This window comes from Hippocampus comes, unplaced genomic scaffold (assembly GCF_001891065.2).
Source record: "Hippocampus comes isolate QL1 unplaced genomic scaffold, H_comes_QL1_v1.1 scaffold321, whole genome shotgun sequence".
Lineage (NCBI taxonomy): Eukaryota > Metazoa > Chordata > Actinopteri > Syngnathiformes > Syngnathidae > Hippocampus > Hippocampus comes.
The window spans coordinates 386,668-400,733 of record NW_017804845.1 but is presented as its reverse complement, the minus strand read 5'-3'; the positions used below and the strand labels follow the sequence as shown (position 1 = coordinate 400,733).

Here is a 14,066-nt window from a genome sequence, read left to right as displayed (position 1 = left end):
TATGCGCCCTGTCATTGAGTGTACCCCACCTCTTGCCCAAAGTCACCCGGGGTAGGCTCCTGTTTATCTAAAACCCTGATGAGGACAAGCCAAGCCCTAATGAAAATGCATTGATTGATAAAGGCCTCCTCTCCAATAAATGCCTGGTTAAGTCAATACAGTTTCATGTAATTTGAGTTTTATGATTTTGATGATCTGTGGAAATTAATTGTATACCACGTAGAAGTATTTTCACTTCATTATAATCATGTGGTCCGGAACCAAAAAATAAATAAAATACAGTACTGTAATTGTGTTTCATAATCCAGCATGCACATGTGAAATTGGTCTTTTGCTGCCCTCTAAAGGCAACAATGAGTATGATCCACACTTTTATGTTAAAAGAACGCATTTTATTTCTTTTTTCTGTCCATACACATCTCTAACAACCTGGACTTCAAATCAAATAAATTATGACAGTTACATGATAAAAACTGCGAATTTCACGAGAAAAAGTGCATGCCGGTGTCCGACTCGATCCGCGCCGCTTCGTCTTTTTCCGCCTCTGCTCGGGTGAGACACTTCGGCCATCTCCGGACGGCGTCGCCATCTGCTTCGTCTTGCCTGGATCTTTCTCTCCAATCTCCGTCTTGTTGTCGGCGGTGACGCGGCGGAGGTGTAGCCTGACGCGGGCTCTTACGTGTCGGCCACAATAAAAGTGGAGCTCCGGAGGCCCGGGGAGCGACGAAGGGAGTCTGTATCGGTAAGGACGGCGGAAGGAGGCACGCTTGGCGGCGATGGCGAAAACGTTCGGTGTTGGTCGGGTTCGGCCCGAAGGAAACAAAGAAATCATGGCGGCTCGGTAGTGTTTTTTTTGAGCGGGATGCTGGGTGGGGAAGCTGCGGCTGTTTTTTTTTTTTTTGGGCGGGGGGGACTGGACCTAAAATGAACTTCTATGTTTTTAATTAATGCAATGCGTGACTGTTGAGCTCGCGCTGTTTGTACTGTAGCTAAGCAATTAGCATAAGCTAACAACGAAGCTAGGTTGGGATCAGGTTGCCGCTTTTTTTTTCCACCACAAATTCCACTTTTGGGGGATAAATTGCCCAATTTCAACTCATTTATTCAACATTTCCTTACGTCACCACGGTGAAACCCACCCAGAATGTGGTCTGCCGCCACATTGTGTCCCACTTCCTGGTGTAAAGCAGCCCCCGGGGCTCATCCGTTTCCGAGACGGGGCCATCGGGGCTGGTGTGGCCGAGCGGTGCGTCGCCCGAGCCGGCCATGCGTCTCGGCTGTCACTCGCCGCCTGGCGAGTGGTGGCGATGGTTGATCTCCTTGTTTTTTGAAAAGTCGAGGGAGAAATGCGCAAAGCCAATCATGGCGCGCACAGCAGCCACGCAAAGAGTGAGCTCACCGCCATCACCATGACACACGTCACACGCAATGTACTGCATTAACATCCCGCTTCATTTTCACTGCACAATTCCAGGAAATAATCGCCACTCACCGTTTTATGCTTTTAATTATATATCCTATTATTTTATTTGGTGAGGGTAGCATGTGACTTTAGTGTTTAGCAAGTCTGCCTCACATTACTGCGATTCTGCGTTCGAACCTTGGCTCAAGTCTACCTTTGTGGAATTTTCACGTTATCACCGTGATTTGAGGATTTTCCTCCTCTGTACGCAAAACATGCATGCCAAGTTAATTTTAGACTCAATTTTACATAAGCTGGGGCCAACGTGGAGCCCTTTTGGATTGTGGCGAAGTTGTGGTGGCCCCTGCCAGAACCATAAATGGCCCTGATATGAAACACAACTGAACGAAATTCTTAATAATGTGTCAGGAGTGCATAGTCTCAGTAGCAAAAATGCATGCATGTTGCACAAATTTCACCAGTGAATGTGCACAATGTGGCTAAACTGAGCTGATAAGATTTTGTGTTTAAATGGATAAAAATATGGAATCATATGTATTTAACAATGCAAGAACATGTTGATTTCATCACATTTATAAATGAAATTTGTACTGCATTAGTGAACTTTGGGTAACCCGACTCAGTTGGTCTCACCGTTAATGTCGGACGTTGGCCCATAAATATGTCACGCAAACGAGGACAAGCAGTTTAGAAAATTGATCTAGTGTTTTATTATACTACAATGATTAATAGTTGTCATTATTTATTCCCAAACTCAGCCAATGAAGATGGAGTCAGCGGCGGCCGAGGCTCAGCAGACGGCCGAGTCTGCCGAGACAGAAAATCAGCAGCAGATCACGCCGGCACAGCTTGCTACCTTGGCGCAGGTAACTGACTGACAGGAGGCGCTTTTTGGGTAGTCATCGTCAAAGCGGAATATTTGTGTGTCCTCTGCCATTGCGGCATCGGTCATTCGGGTAATTGGATGTGTGGTGACGTCAATCGTTTTTCAAGACAAATCGACACATGGGCAGCGGGTCTCCGGTGTTAAACTTCACACTGTTCATCGAACCTTAACACACAAGTGCCATTCAGCTTCTGTTACCCTACTGGTCGTGACCCCTTTACATATGTTTTTCTTCAGGCATCCATGGCGTCAGGCCATGGCTCGGCAACAGGTCCCACGGTGACGCTGGTGCAGCTTCCAAACGGACAGACGGTCCAAGTGCACGGCGTGATCCAGGCCGCACAGTCGTCCGTCATACAGTCCCCACAAGTACAGGCTGTACAGGTAATGAATAGATTTAACATTTTGTCGGGTCAGGCATCTCTAAGGACACCTACTGGGTATGTTTTACGTAACAGGGGTTCTCAACTCACCTACTTTTTTCATCTCAATTAGTACTTGTATTTCAGCGCATGTAAATACGTGGATAAACATGTAGGTAACGTTCCAATGAATAAATGATAACATTGAAGTGACAATTTCAAATTATACATTAAAAACTTTGTTACTTAACAGTAATTAAAAATAATGCTAATGACTTGGATGCAGTATATGCAATACTTTATTAAGCTCGTGAGGAGAAAATGTAATTATGACATTTGTTTAAAGTATAGGTGAAATGAAAAATATACATTGCCACATTTTATTCATAACTTTACATGCTGCCTTTCAAGGAAACTCAATTAAATTGCACCCTTAAAAATATCAAAATCAAACGGAACAAATGATTTACTTTTTAACTAAATGGCCAAATGACGTAAACAAATCTGGCACAAATGAATAACTTCTAATGCTAATGAAACATAATGATTATATTAACCACTTCAGATATTCAAATAAACAACTTGTAATGGGTCGAAGACACCCACCTGTAAAAACAGTCTCCAACTGTGTTTCTAACTTACAACCTTATTATTACTGCATTAGCTTAGCAGGTATCATAATATGGTTCATTTAAAAAAAAAAAATCATCTCTTTTTTGTTGTGTATGTGTGCCTTTTAGATTTCAACCATCGCCGAAAGCGAGGATTCACAGGAGTCGGTGGACAGCGTGACGGACTCGCAGAAGCGCCGAGAGATCCTTTCGCGCCGACCCTCTTACAGGTGACGCTTTGAGATACTCACCTGTGTTGGCCTTGAGACTTTGTGCAGCAGCATGCGGCTCATCCCCACTGTCATTTTGCAATGTCCTGCTCCGTGTAAACGGTTTGACAGTGTGCGTGTGACAATAGCTGTCAGAGGATTTTATTTTTTAAAACCTACTGGCAGCCCGTTCAGGTTGTGCCTATTGCCCGAAGACGCCTGTGATGGTGCATCAATGTTAAAGAAAAATGGCGTAATATATTTTTGGTGAAACTTAATAATCGCAAAAAGACACAAATGAATCCAGTGTTGCGTTCTCCCAGCTGATCTCTTGACTTTTTGTCCCAAACAGGAAAATTCTGAACGACCTGTCGTCGGACGCGCCTGCTGTCCCTCGCATCGAGGAGGAAAAGGCAGAGGACGACGTGGCAGCGGCGGCCACGCCCACCATCGCCACAGTCACCGTGCCCACGCCCATTTACCAGACCAGCAGCGGCCAGTACAGTAAGTTTCTTCCCAGGTGATATTGTCACAGCTCGATTGGCTTTTTTAACACATTTGTCACGTCGCTCACAGTCGCCATCACGCAGGGTGGCGCCATCCAGCTGGCCAACAACGGCACTGACGGCGTCCAGGGCTTGCAAGCGCTCACCATGACCAACGCGGCGGCCGCCCAGCCCGGCGCCACCATCCTGCAGTATGCACAAACCAGCGACGGACAGCAGATATTGGTGCCCAGTAACCAAGTGGTGGTGCAAGGTGAGCAGGACACCTCTACCCAGGCCTACACTGTCAAATCAAAATTTCCTTCAATTTGAAAGATTCTTTTCAACTGTATGTTGTCTTCATTTTTCATCCTTAGAAGAATACAAAATCTTGTCAAACATTCCTTTAAAATTCACCGATGTAAGCGTTACCTCTTACCTCATGAATCTCCAATCCAAGCACCAAAACTCATGAACCGAGATGTACTTTGTCGACGACTGACATAAAATCCGGATCATGCCTGGTTCTGTTTCCCTCAACACTTGTGTAAACCCCATTCCCAGCTGCCTCTGGGGACGTCCAGGCCTACCAGATCCGAGCGGCGCCTGCCAACGCCATCACCTCCGGGGTGGTCATGGCCTCGTCGCCCGCCCTGCCTACGCAGGGGGCCACGGAGGAGGTCACCCGCAAGAGGGAGGTCCGCCTCATGAAAAACAGGTGCAAACGTGTAGACCGGCTACCTAGATTACAGCCGCAAGAAAGTTGTAACTAAACATATTGTCCCAACAGAGAGGCGGCACGCGAATGTCGCAGGAAGAAGAAGGAGTATGTCAAGTGTCTGGAAAATCGGGTGGCCGTCCTGGAGAACCAAAACAAGACGCTCATTGAAGAACTCAAGGCCCTCAAAGACCTTTATTGTCACAAATCCGACTAAATCCCCACCCGCTCCAAGCCTGGAACGAGGTTGTTGCTTTGGGCTCAAGTAGCTTTTGCGCTCATTCAGTCTTGGACTGTTTGGTTTCACTTGCCTCAAGTTTTTCAGTAGGCCATACTTGTTTTATCATGGGTCCATCATGTGTATGGAAAGACAAAGAAGCAAATATTAACCAGTTAGCAAGACGTGATTCTGTCTAAGTCAGGCTAATTCTGACTAATGTTGGGACTCCACCTGCGGTTCTCACTCAAACATCAGATTTTTAGCTTTTCGCTGGACCCCACTGACCAGTCCCCGAGTCATTTTGGTAGAACAAACCTCGAAACCTGCTAACGTATGTCTACTTTGGCTCAGGAATTAGTCATTGTGGTTCCAACTCAAAGCATCTTTTATATATAATTTTAGCTTTAGCCTAAAAACCTATGGACCAAATGCCATTTGCGTTTGTCAACCCTGGTGCAGACAACTAATTGTCCAACTGCATTTTTTTCAGAAAAAAAAAATGCCACTTTTGGCCTGAACTATAAATGAACTAAGTCTGACAGAATAGAGCTTTAAATTCATGGTTTGGTCCAAGCACCAACTAAACATAAGGGGATCAGTGTCATCAACGGTATGTTTTTAACAAGAACCGACTGACCATATGGTTTGGTCCCAATACTGAAATGGGTTAAACAAGTCATTGTTGCCATGGTTACAAAACATGATGGACCCACGGTATACATTTAGACATAAGATGGGCAAGCTTCGCCATGGACAAGTCAATGACCTGTTTGGAAGGACTACTTTTCTCGGAGGGACACCCCCCCAGACTCTTGAACCAGTCGGAAAGACGACACACACACAAAGCCCACAACCCAACGTGACACTTTTAACGTCTTCGTCAGACTGAGGTCCTTTATTTCACTGTGTCCATTTGGGACTGAATTTCTTCAACTTTTAAAGTAAAACCACCAGGTATGGCCATTTTTTACTCCATAAACTGACAAAAAAAAAAAAAGACAAATGTGTGATTTCAACATTTGCATGAGTAACACATCCAGTCTTCTTATGTGTTGATTTTTTTATACAATGTACATAGACGCTACTGCATGTGTAGACTTGATGTATCTCTGTTTATTGATATATTTGTAACATACTGTACATCGGTGTGCGCGTGTGTGTGTGCATGTGTGCGAGGCCTAGCGGTCACGGCAGCTACGAGTTTGTTGGAGGTGTACGAGGTTGCGGTGCCATATTTTTCTATTCTTTTCATTATTAATTGTCTATCAGACATACAGCCAACTGTTTGTGTTAAATGCCATTGCGTTATTTTATCATAGACACAAGCAAGGTAATGGAAGCACAAATGTTCTTTCAAATGCACTTCTTTTGTCATTCATGTCTTTTGAACTATGGTTCGGCATTTGACTGACCATTTATCAATTACATCACTCAATTCTCATTGCCTAGTTGACATGTCAATTATGACACCCTTATTTCTTACTGCTCATTAGGGTAGGCTTCATGTCAATCATTTTGTGACAATTCTTCAGTCAGGTCAATCCGTATTAGCTAATCTAAATATCGATTTTTACCCCAAGGATCATTTGGTTACATCATCTAGTCGATTCACTAATCATTTTGTGACAATTCTTCAGTCAGGTCAATCCACATTAGCTAATCTAAATATCAATTTTTACCCAAGGATCATTTGGTTACATCGTTTAGTCGATTCACCAGTCCACAAATCTATCTTTAGCCAGTTATTGCCTTGTCAATCAAAGCAGCCTTCTCATTAGCTCATAGTCAGGTGCCCACTGGTGGACCCGGCCCCAAATTCACAATTTGTCACTTTGAACCCTTGCACCATCAGTCACTCATGGCTTTACATCAGAATTTTTAAGTTTTGTTTGGGATTGTTTATTTCATGATTAAGGAGCTTCAGCAGCAGTATTTTTATAGCTGATAGATTCTGCTATTGTACAGCGGACAGACATGTCTTATTTGTAGTGTAAGCAAGATGGCGGCTGTTGTAAGTGTGTTTCTCGTGTCCACAGGAGCTCTGATAAGTCACATATATATATGGATGAGAATAGATATATATATAGATATATATCTATATATAGATATAGATGAGGGGAAGTATACATGTATATATGAATGTGGTTTATTTTGTTTGTAACCACCACTCACTGTACTGGTGCTGGCTGGACAAGGAAAGTAATAATGGGAACATTTCTAGGAATTTTCTATCTTGGTGACTTTCTATATGGGCCCCCCTTTGCGAGTTATTCATTTTTTAAAAAAGTTTCCTCGTTGAGGTCACCTTATGAGTTACTGTGCTCTTTGCAGAACAATAGCATAGCAGCTGATTGTTACTATTCTTTTTTGTAACCATTTGTTATGTCGCAATAAACTGCACGAGCAGATGTGTAAATGACTCACATCAATAAAATGTGCTTAATCTTTATGTATACAGTCAAACTATGTTATACAGTGTGCATAATTTAGAAACATGGGGGCAAGGGGGATTGTATTCCCCATGTAAATAATGGCTAAAATACCAGTTTACAAAACTAGTGCGAGAAAACTTTTTTTATCTGTGGAAAAATCAAATTAACAATCAGACTCGTTTTACAGGACAAAATAATATTGTATTTGCACTTTCATCTTTATGATTTATTTTGATACATGAGGGGGTGAAGCTAATTTTCTTTTAAAAAATTGATTGACAGCACAGGGTTCACTTCAGTGAAAGGGTGTGACGCAACGAAAATAGCATTTTAAAATACAGATTAAATGACAGCTTTCTCAGCCAATGTACGCATCAGGAAAATAATTGTTGTGATTCCTTGACCAATAGGATCGATTGGAATCATGAGTAGGCGGGGTTAGACGCCTCTCATTGCAAAGTGGTGCTGCTGTGGTATGAGCGGTAATTGCTAGGAGATGGCGACTATGTGAGCAGTTTGCCCTAAAAATTTAAAAAGAAAAAAACTTGGAAGGAGTCCAGAAGGTTGATTGAGTTTGCTGGTGCGATGGGAAACGAAGAGACAGCCTTGGGGATTTAATTGGATCTAGATACGTTGTCTTGCTGTTTCGTGTTGCTCTCTTTTAGTCGCAGAGGGCCACAGAAGCCTTGGGCTGGATTTTTCTTGCTAGCGCGAGAGGACACCCGGAACCATCTGGACAGTCGCTGAAAGCCTATAAGCGACATTCATTTAGTCACCATTTTAAATCAAATTATTAATTTAATTGAAAACCCGTATCGCGGTGTTTGAAATTCCTAATTTTCTCGCAGTAGTCCACGGAAGGCCGCAGAAGCCTCGGCCTGGATTTATTTCGCTAGCCCGGGAGGGCATCTGGAACTATCTAGAAAGTCACTTTAAACCAGTTCAGCAATAATTAACCGTATAACTTGCTAAACGTTATTTAATTACAATTAATTTGTTATCTACAAACGAGCGATTTTCATTTTTTCCGTGGTAAAAAGTTCCCCAATCCAGCTAGCGCAATGAATGAATGAGGCCGGCGGACGTTTAGAACCACTCGCTTGCTTCATAACGTCACTTTTTATTGTAAACGTCGTCTTCATAATCCTCTTCATCGGACCTTTGGGGGGGCTGGACCAATAACTCGGGACTTGTTGGCCCCCGCAAATGGCAGAGGAATGCCGTCGCTGGGAGTTGTCGGACGGCGACTGTGTAGCATGACGAGCTAATGGAATGCTAACACTGAGCCCTGCTGTGTGAGCGGGGCGCCCGGCCGGAAGCAACTAAGCCGACAAGCATTTGGACCACTTTGGGACACTGAGCGCATACAGCCCGGCCCGGCATGGGGAACACGGTTTCATGCTGTGTCTCCCCGGAGTCGAGCCCCAAGCTGCCGTCAAGGCAGCCGGCAGAGCGGCTGGAGGAGTTCCTGACCAGCACGGAAGTTAGCGACGACAACAGCGCCCCATACCTGCAGCACATCAGCGACAGAGAAGTTCCCGACGGTTCGTGCGTGTGGCTTTTTTTCTGAATGTACAATTTATTGTCCTAAAAAATATAATTTATCAGTGTTTTTCTCGTGGCTTTTTTAAATCTTTGAAAAGCAAGACTCATAGTATTGGATTTTTTTCCCCTTTAAAAATATAACTCAATGAGAATCGACAAAGAATTAAGATTGATAGGCTGTGTCGATGATGGAGTCAAAATTCTTTTTTTAAAAGTCATCCCCTAATAATGACAGTTTATCTAAAGAAAAATGTAAACGCTCTATTTGATGGTTGATGTGACTGGAGTCTTGAGAAAGTCAGCTGAAAACATGTGACCACCACCGCCAGTCCATGATAGAAGTCATTGTTTATGATGCTGTAAGCTCTGTTTCTATGGTTCTCATCACCTGGGAGACCAACTGAATGATGATAGTGTGTTCAACCATCTCTCAAACATTCCTTCGAGCAAGTCATGTAGCATGCATGTACACTTTAATCCGGCTCTCGTTTACATGGCGGCCACTTAGGTTGCGAGTTCTCCTCGTCAGCTTTCCCTAAGTGAGTTTCGTCAAGACGTGGTGATTTAATCGTGGAATTTGAACATGCTTTGTTTCCTAATGCTGCAAAAACATTTTAGTATTATTGTCTTTTAGAGCTGGCTTTAGAGTCCAACCCATCAGACCACGCCCGAGCCAGCACCATCTTCCTGTGCAAGTCCCAGACAGACGGTGAGATAATGCTTTTTCCTGCCGAACATACACTACAAAACATGTCACATATGTGGATGGATGTGTATGACACACTTGATAAAATGTATTTGTCTCTTGTTGATAGTGCGTGACCGGAGGAAAAGCAACCACATCAACCATATCAGTCATGTAAGTCCCCCCGCCCCCCCATGTAAGTTTTATAAACCGTGCCATGTGAGTTCATGGCTTTTTTTCCCCTCCCAGAAAAAAAATTCCGTTTGTCTTTCAACAAATTCTCAAAATACTATACTATTTTTCCGAATCACATCAAAAAACTAAAAGGATTATTTACTGTCAGACAAGTGTAAACTTAGGTTAAGCGCCTTCTGTGTGCAGGTGTCTCCCGGGCCGCTGTCGAAGAAGTACAGCTCGTGCTCCACCATCTTCATCGACGACAGCACTGTCAGCCAGCCCAACCTCAAAAGCACAATCAAATGGTGACCATGTGTGGATTAGACATGCGTAATTTTATAATAACATTCAAGATGCCCTGTAAACATTCATGTCTTTCTGCCTACCTCCAGTGTCACTTTAGCAATCTACTACCACATCAAGAACAGGTAGGTTCATATACACTAGTGTCAAGTCTCTGTCCAGTACGCGATGTAAAATAGTGTGTGGAAAGTTGTGTTTTTATATTCCAACCATAACCCCATCGATTAATCGAGTAATGGAATAAGAATGGATTTCCATTTATAAATGACAATACCAACACATGACGGGAGTAACAAAGAGCATGTGAGGTGCACGTATTATTTTTGTCCACTTTGGGTAACCATCGTGAAAGCCTACGTTTTCGTACCCGTGACTTTGAGAGTGTGTCGCTTTAAAAGGCGGGGCCTGGCCTGGTGAGTGACGTGTGTGCGTCAGTGAATGAGATACATATGCTACTACTTGGTAGTGAACTACTTACATTGTATTGTATACAAAGAAGCATTTGGAAAGTAGTGTAGTGCCCACTGACATGTGCATCATGTGCAGGGATTCTGACCGCTCTCTGGACATCTTTGATGAGAAGCTGCATCCTTTATCGGTGAGTCTGTCGACACCTGAATTAGCAGGTCCACAGAGCACATCACTCATGTCGGTATGTATTTTTGCCGCACATGCAGAGGGAGGCGGTGCCAGACGAGTATGGCTGCATGGACCCCGAGCACAAAGTCATCTATCGTTTCGTCAGGACGCTGTTCAGTGCAGCACAACTCACTGCCGAATGTGCCATTGTCACACTTGTAAGTACACGGAGCTTCTTGATCTTATATTTGGAGATGTATTTTAGCTGTTGTGGTTTGTTTTGATTTTTCATACACAAATGAGCAGGAGAGAATTTAACAATTAAAATTATACAGAGGGTGCGGGGAGTCATTGAATTTGGAGAGAGTTAATTATACCTGGAAAAAGTAGAAGTATCTCGGCGTACCACTCGAGGGAGCCTTGCAACCAGACAGAATCGGGAGACAGTGTGCAAACAACCACACTTGTAACATGTGGCCACCAGAGGGCAGAAAAACCCTGCAAAAGCGTGGTCTCGTTTTAGTACATTCTTGCTGCTGGTTGCCTGCAGTGTTTGTTGTTGTTATTCAAAATCATATCAAAGTCCATCTTTAACTTTCTTCTTCTTATTACATTCACCTGTGTAAGTGAAAATTAAGACAGTGAAGATGCTCCCCCCTCTGGACTTCAGGTGTACTTGGAGCGTCTGTTGACATACGCCGAGCTGGACATTTGTCCCTCTAACTGGAAGCGCATCGTGCTCGGAGCCATCCTGCTGGCCTCCAAAGTCTGGGATGACCAGGCCGTCTGGAACGTGGACTACTGCCAGATCCTCAAGGACATCACCGTAGAAGACATGTGAGTGGGTGGGACGCTTACAGCACATTTACACCGAAAACCTACAGGTACTTTTCCTGCTGGGTACTTGTACTTACTGGAGAGAGAAAAAGGACCATACCCGTAAGGTTCCTGGACCGCTTCAAAGCATTATATGATGACATTTGAAAAGTACTTCCTGCAGTCCAAACACACATTGGTCGTTTTTTTATTTTTATTTTTTTAAGTCCATAGGTTTGATAGAAAATTACTGCAGTGGAAATTTCCTTTTTACAATACTGAAGTTCCAGGAGATAAACTTGTCCTAAAATACAAGCCATATTTCCACCTTAAGTTTCACGTTATGGCCGTTCTTCAAGGTACACTCAGTAACAACGTGTGTGTGTGTGTGTGTGTGTGTGTGTGTGTGTGGTGCCTGCTTCATCTGAGAGTCTTTGTGGATGGAAGGATGAAGAGGGGGGGTTATTTCGAGAGAAATGTGGGGTGGGTCTCAAGTGCTCTCGCTGCTTCCATATAATGGGCCTGCCTCTCGCCCACTCCATTAGTTGCCCACGGATACCGCACACATACACATGCACACACAGAGTGGCCTCGGTACACCTTTTGGCGGCCAACAAAGCAAAAAAAAAAACCTGGATGAGGTCTCCATGGCGACTGGTGCCCTCAGAGGCTGCCTGATGATGATGAAGAGGGAGGACCATGGCGGTCTCGTTTGTCTGCTTCATATTTTTGGTTTGTGATATCTCATGTTCAAAATGGAAAGAAAGTCTTCATTTTACATAGTTTTCTTTTTTATCACCTTTCACAGGATTTTTTTTTTCATATTAGTCACCTAAGAGTTGAAAAGGAAAAATAACTGAATTACGATGACCTGTAAGTGATCAATTCCGTGAATAATTTAATAAGTAAAACAAGAAAGAATAATAAAAAATGTTCAGGACAGGCAAATAAAATATTACATTTAAAAATGTTTGAGTAATTTTACAAGAGAAAAGTAAAAATATTACATGAAAAAAATTATAGTTTTGGAAGACTTATAGGAAGCATATGGAAATTAAAAGTGACATAAAAATACTTTTAGGAGCAATTTTATTTAAAAAAATGAAGTTGAAACTATAAAAAGTAAAACTTAAAAGAAAAAAAACAATTTTGAGGCAGAAACCGTTGTAAACAATTACACATTTTTTATTTTTGAGTCATTATTGCAAGTAAAAAAAAATCTGTCAACATCTGAATGATTGTACCGGATTTTGTTGATTGTGTAGACAAATCCGAATACATAAGTTAAGTACATACCACTGTTTTTTCTTATCTGTAGAAATATATCATCAAAAAATACTCAAATATGAAAATGCCATTTTGGAGGTGGGTGGGGGGCTTGATCACCTGACCCCCAAAATGTGTGCACGTGCCTGATATAACTCAATCTGAAAATCAGATGTCAAATCCTAACCTTGCAAATATTTTGTCGAAACTCCAGAGTACTTTTGTGGTTTTCTTAAGTGATAGTTGCTGAGCAGGTGATTGGGGTCCCTTGCGTGCGACTCGAGTGGACGCACTCGATTCGGCTCCAGCAGCACTCGACGCGCTCATCTTTCATGACTCCATTAGCGCCGGTAGCGTGAGCGTCCTCCACGTTGGCCGGCCGCCCGCCCTCGACCCGACCCGGCGACTAGGCAGGCCTTTTGAGCCTTCCCAGGCCTCAGCTGTGTGCTCTCGTCCTGCCCGGCACAGGAACGAGATGGAGCGCCACTTCCTGGAGCTGCTCCAGTTCAACATCAACGTGCCGGCCAGCGTCTACGCCAAATACTACTTTGACCTGAGGCAGCTGGCCGACGACAACAACCTCAGCTTCCCGCTGGAGCCGCTCAACAACCAGCGGGCGCAGAAGCTCGAGGTAACATTAACATTCCTAACCATCATGTAAGTGTTCGGTGGGGGGAAAAAAAGTAAAGTGACCGCGTGTTGTATGTTGTTGCCGCTGGATGCAGGCTATCTCCAGGCTATGTGAAGACAAGTACAAAGATCTGAGTCGATCGTCCATGAGGCGGTCACTCAGCGCCGACAACCTCATTGGCATACGGCGCTCCAACGCAGTACTCTCCTAAGGCCAACGGATCCCCATCCCTCCCCATGTCGTGGTTACTGCTGCCAACTCCGATTTAACGATATTATTTTTATACCTTTTATTTAAGCGCAACTCACCCTGGTCACATGGGCGCCTCTCTAATGCCGTATAGGCCGTTACAAAACAGCATTTTGTGAGAACTAAAAGTGAGGACATAGAAGACTAACAGATTCTTCCCATTTTCACATCATGGAAGACCAGGATTGACTTTACTACTGAAATGATTTCAAGATCAGTATTGTAATCCCCCACCCCCCCAAATATCTTTCTTCTCCCTTCCCAGTGAACAAACTACAGTACATTCATGTAGAGCTACTGAGAGGACTCGACAGCAAGAAAAAAAAAGTTGGTTTTGCTTACTATGTAGGCTACTAGCTGTGAAATGTCTCATTTTTAAATGGAAAACCCATTTGCAGATGGAGTATTTTAAAATAAACACTAATCATGCACACGGCCTGTTTGTTGTGCTCTTTGTCACTGAAGACCG

The 14,066-nt window shown here is 43.5% G+C and overlaps 2 protein-coding genes across 4 annotated transcripts; both read left to right on the top strand.

Annotated features, from left to right (window-relative positions):
• Positions 1-428: 428 nt before the first annotated feature.
• On the top strand, positions 429-6,356 carry creb1b (cAMP responsive element binding protein 1b). 3 transcript variants are annotated; one of them, XM_019875927.1, is made up of 8 exons: positions 429-742; positions 2,182-2,289; positions 2,547-2,693; positions 3,412-3,512; positions 3,844-3,995; positions 4,068-4,250; positions 4,541-4,694; positions 4,767-6,355. In XM_019875927.1, the coding sequence occupies exons 2-8, from the start codon at positions 2,185-2,187 to the stop codon at positions 4,909-4,911; spliced, it is 987 nt and encodes a 328-aa protein (XP_019731486.1). In that variant the 5' UTR covers positions 429-742; positions 2,182-2,184; the 3' UTR covers positions 4,912-6,355. The 3 variants fall into 3 exon arrangements, with proteins under 3 accessions (XP_019731486.1, XP_019731496.1, XP_019731475.1); XM_019875937.1 differs by lacking the exon at positions 429-742 and adding an exon at positions 749-841; XM_019875916.1 differs by lacking the exon at positions 429-742 and adding an exon at positions 892-1,389 and having other exon boundaries at positions 4,767-6,356.
• A 1,431-nt stretch (positions 6,357-7,787) lies between these two features.
• On the top strand, positions 7,788-14,033 carry ccnyl1 (cyclin Y-like 1). Its single transcript, XM_019875743.1, has 10 exons — positions 7,788-8,890; positions 9,526-9,600; positions 9,707-9,750; positions 9,958-10,058; positions 10,146-10,181; positions 10,603-10,654; positions 10,734-10,853; positions 11,306-11,472; positions 13,186-13,348; positions 13,443-14,033. Exons 1-10 carry the CDS (start codon positions 8,728-8,730, stop codon positions 13,557-13,559), a joined length of 1,038 nt encoding a protein of 345 aa, XP_019731302.1. The 5' UTR covers positions 7,788-8,727; the 3' UTR covers positions 13,560-14,033.
• The last annotated feature ends 33 nt before the right edge of the window (positions 14,034-14,066 follow it).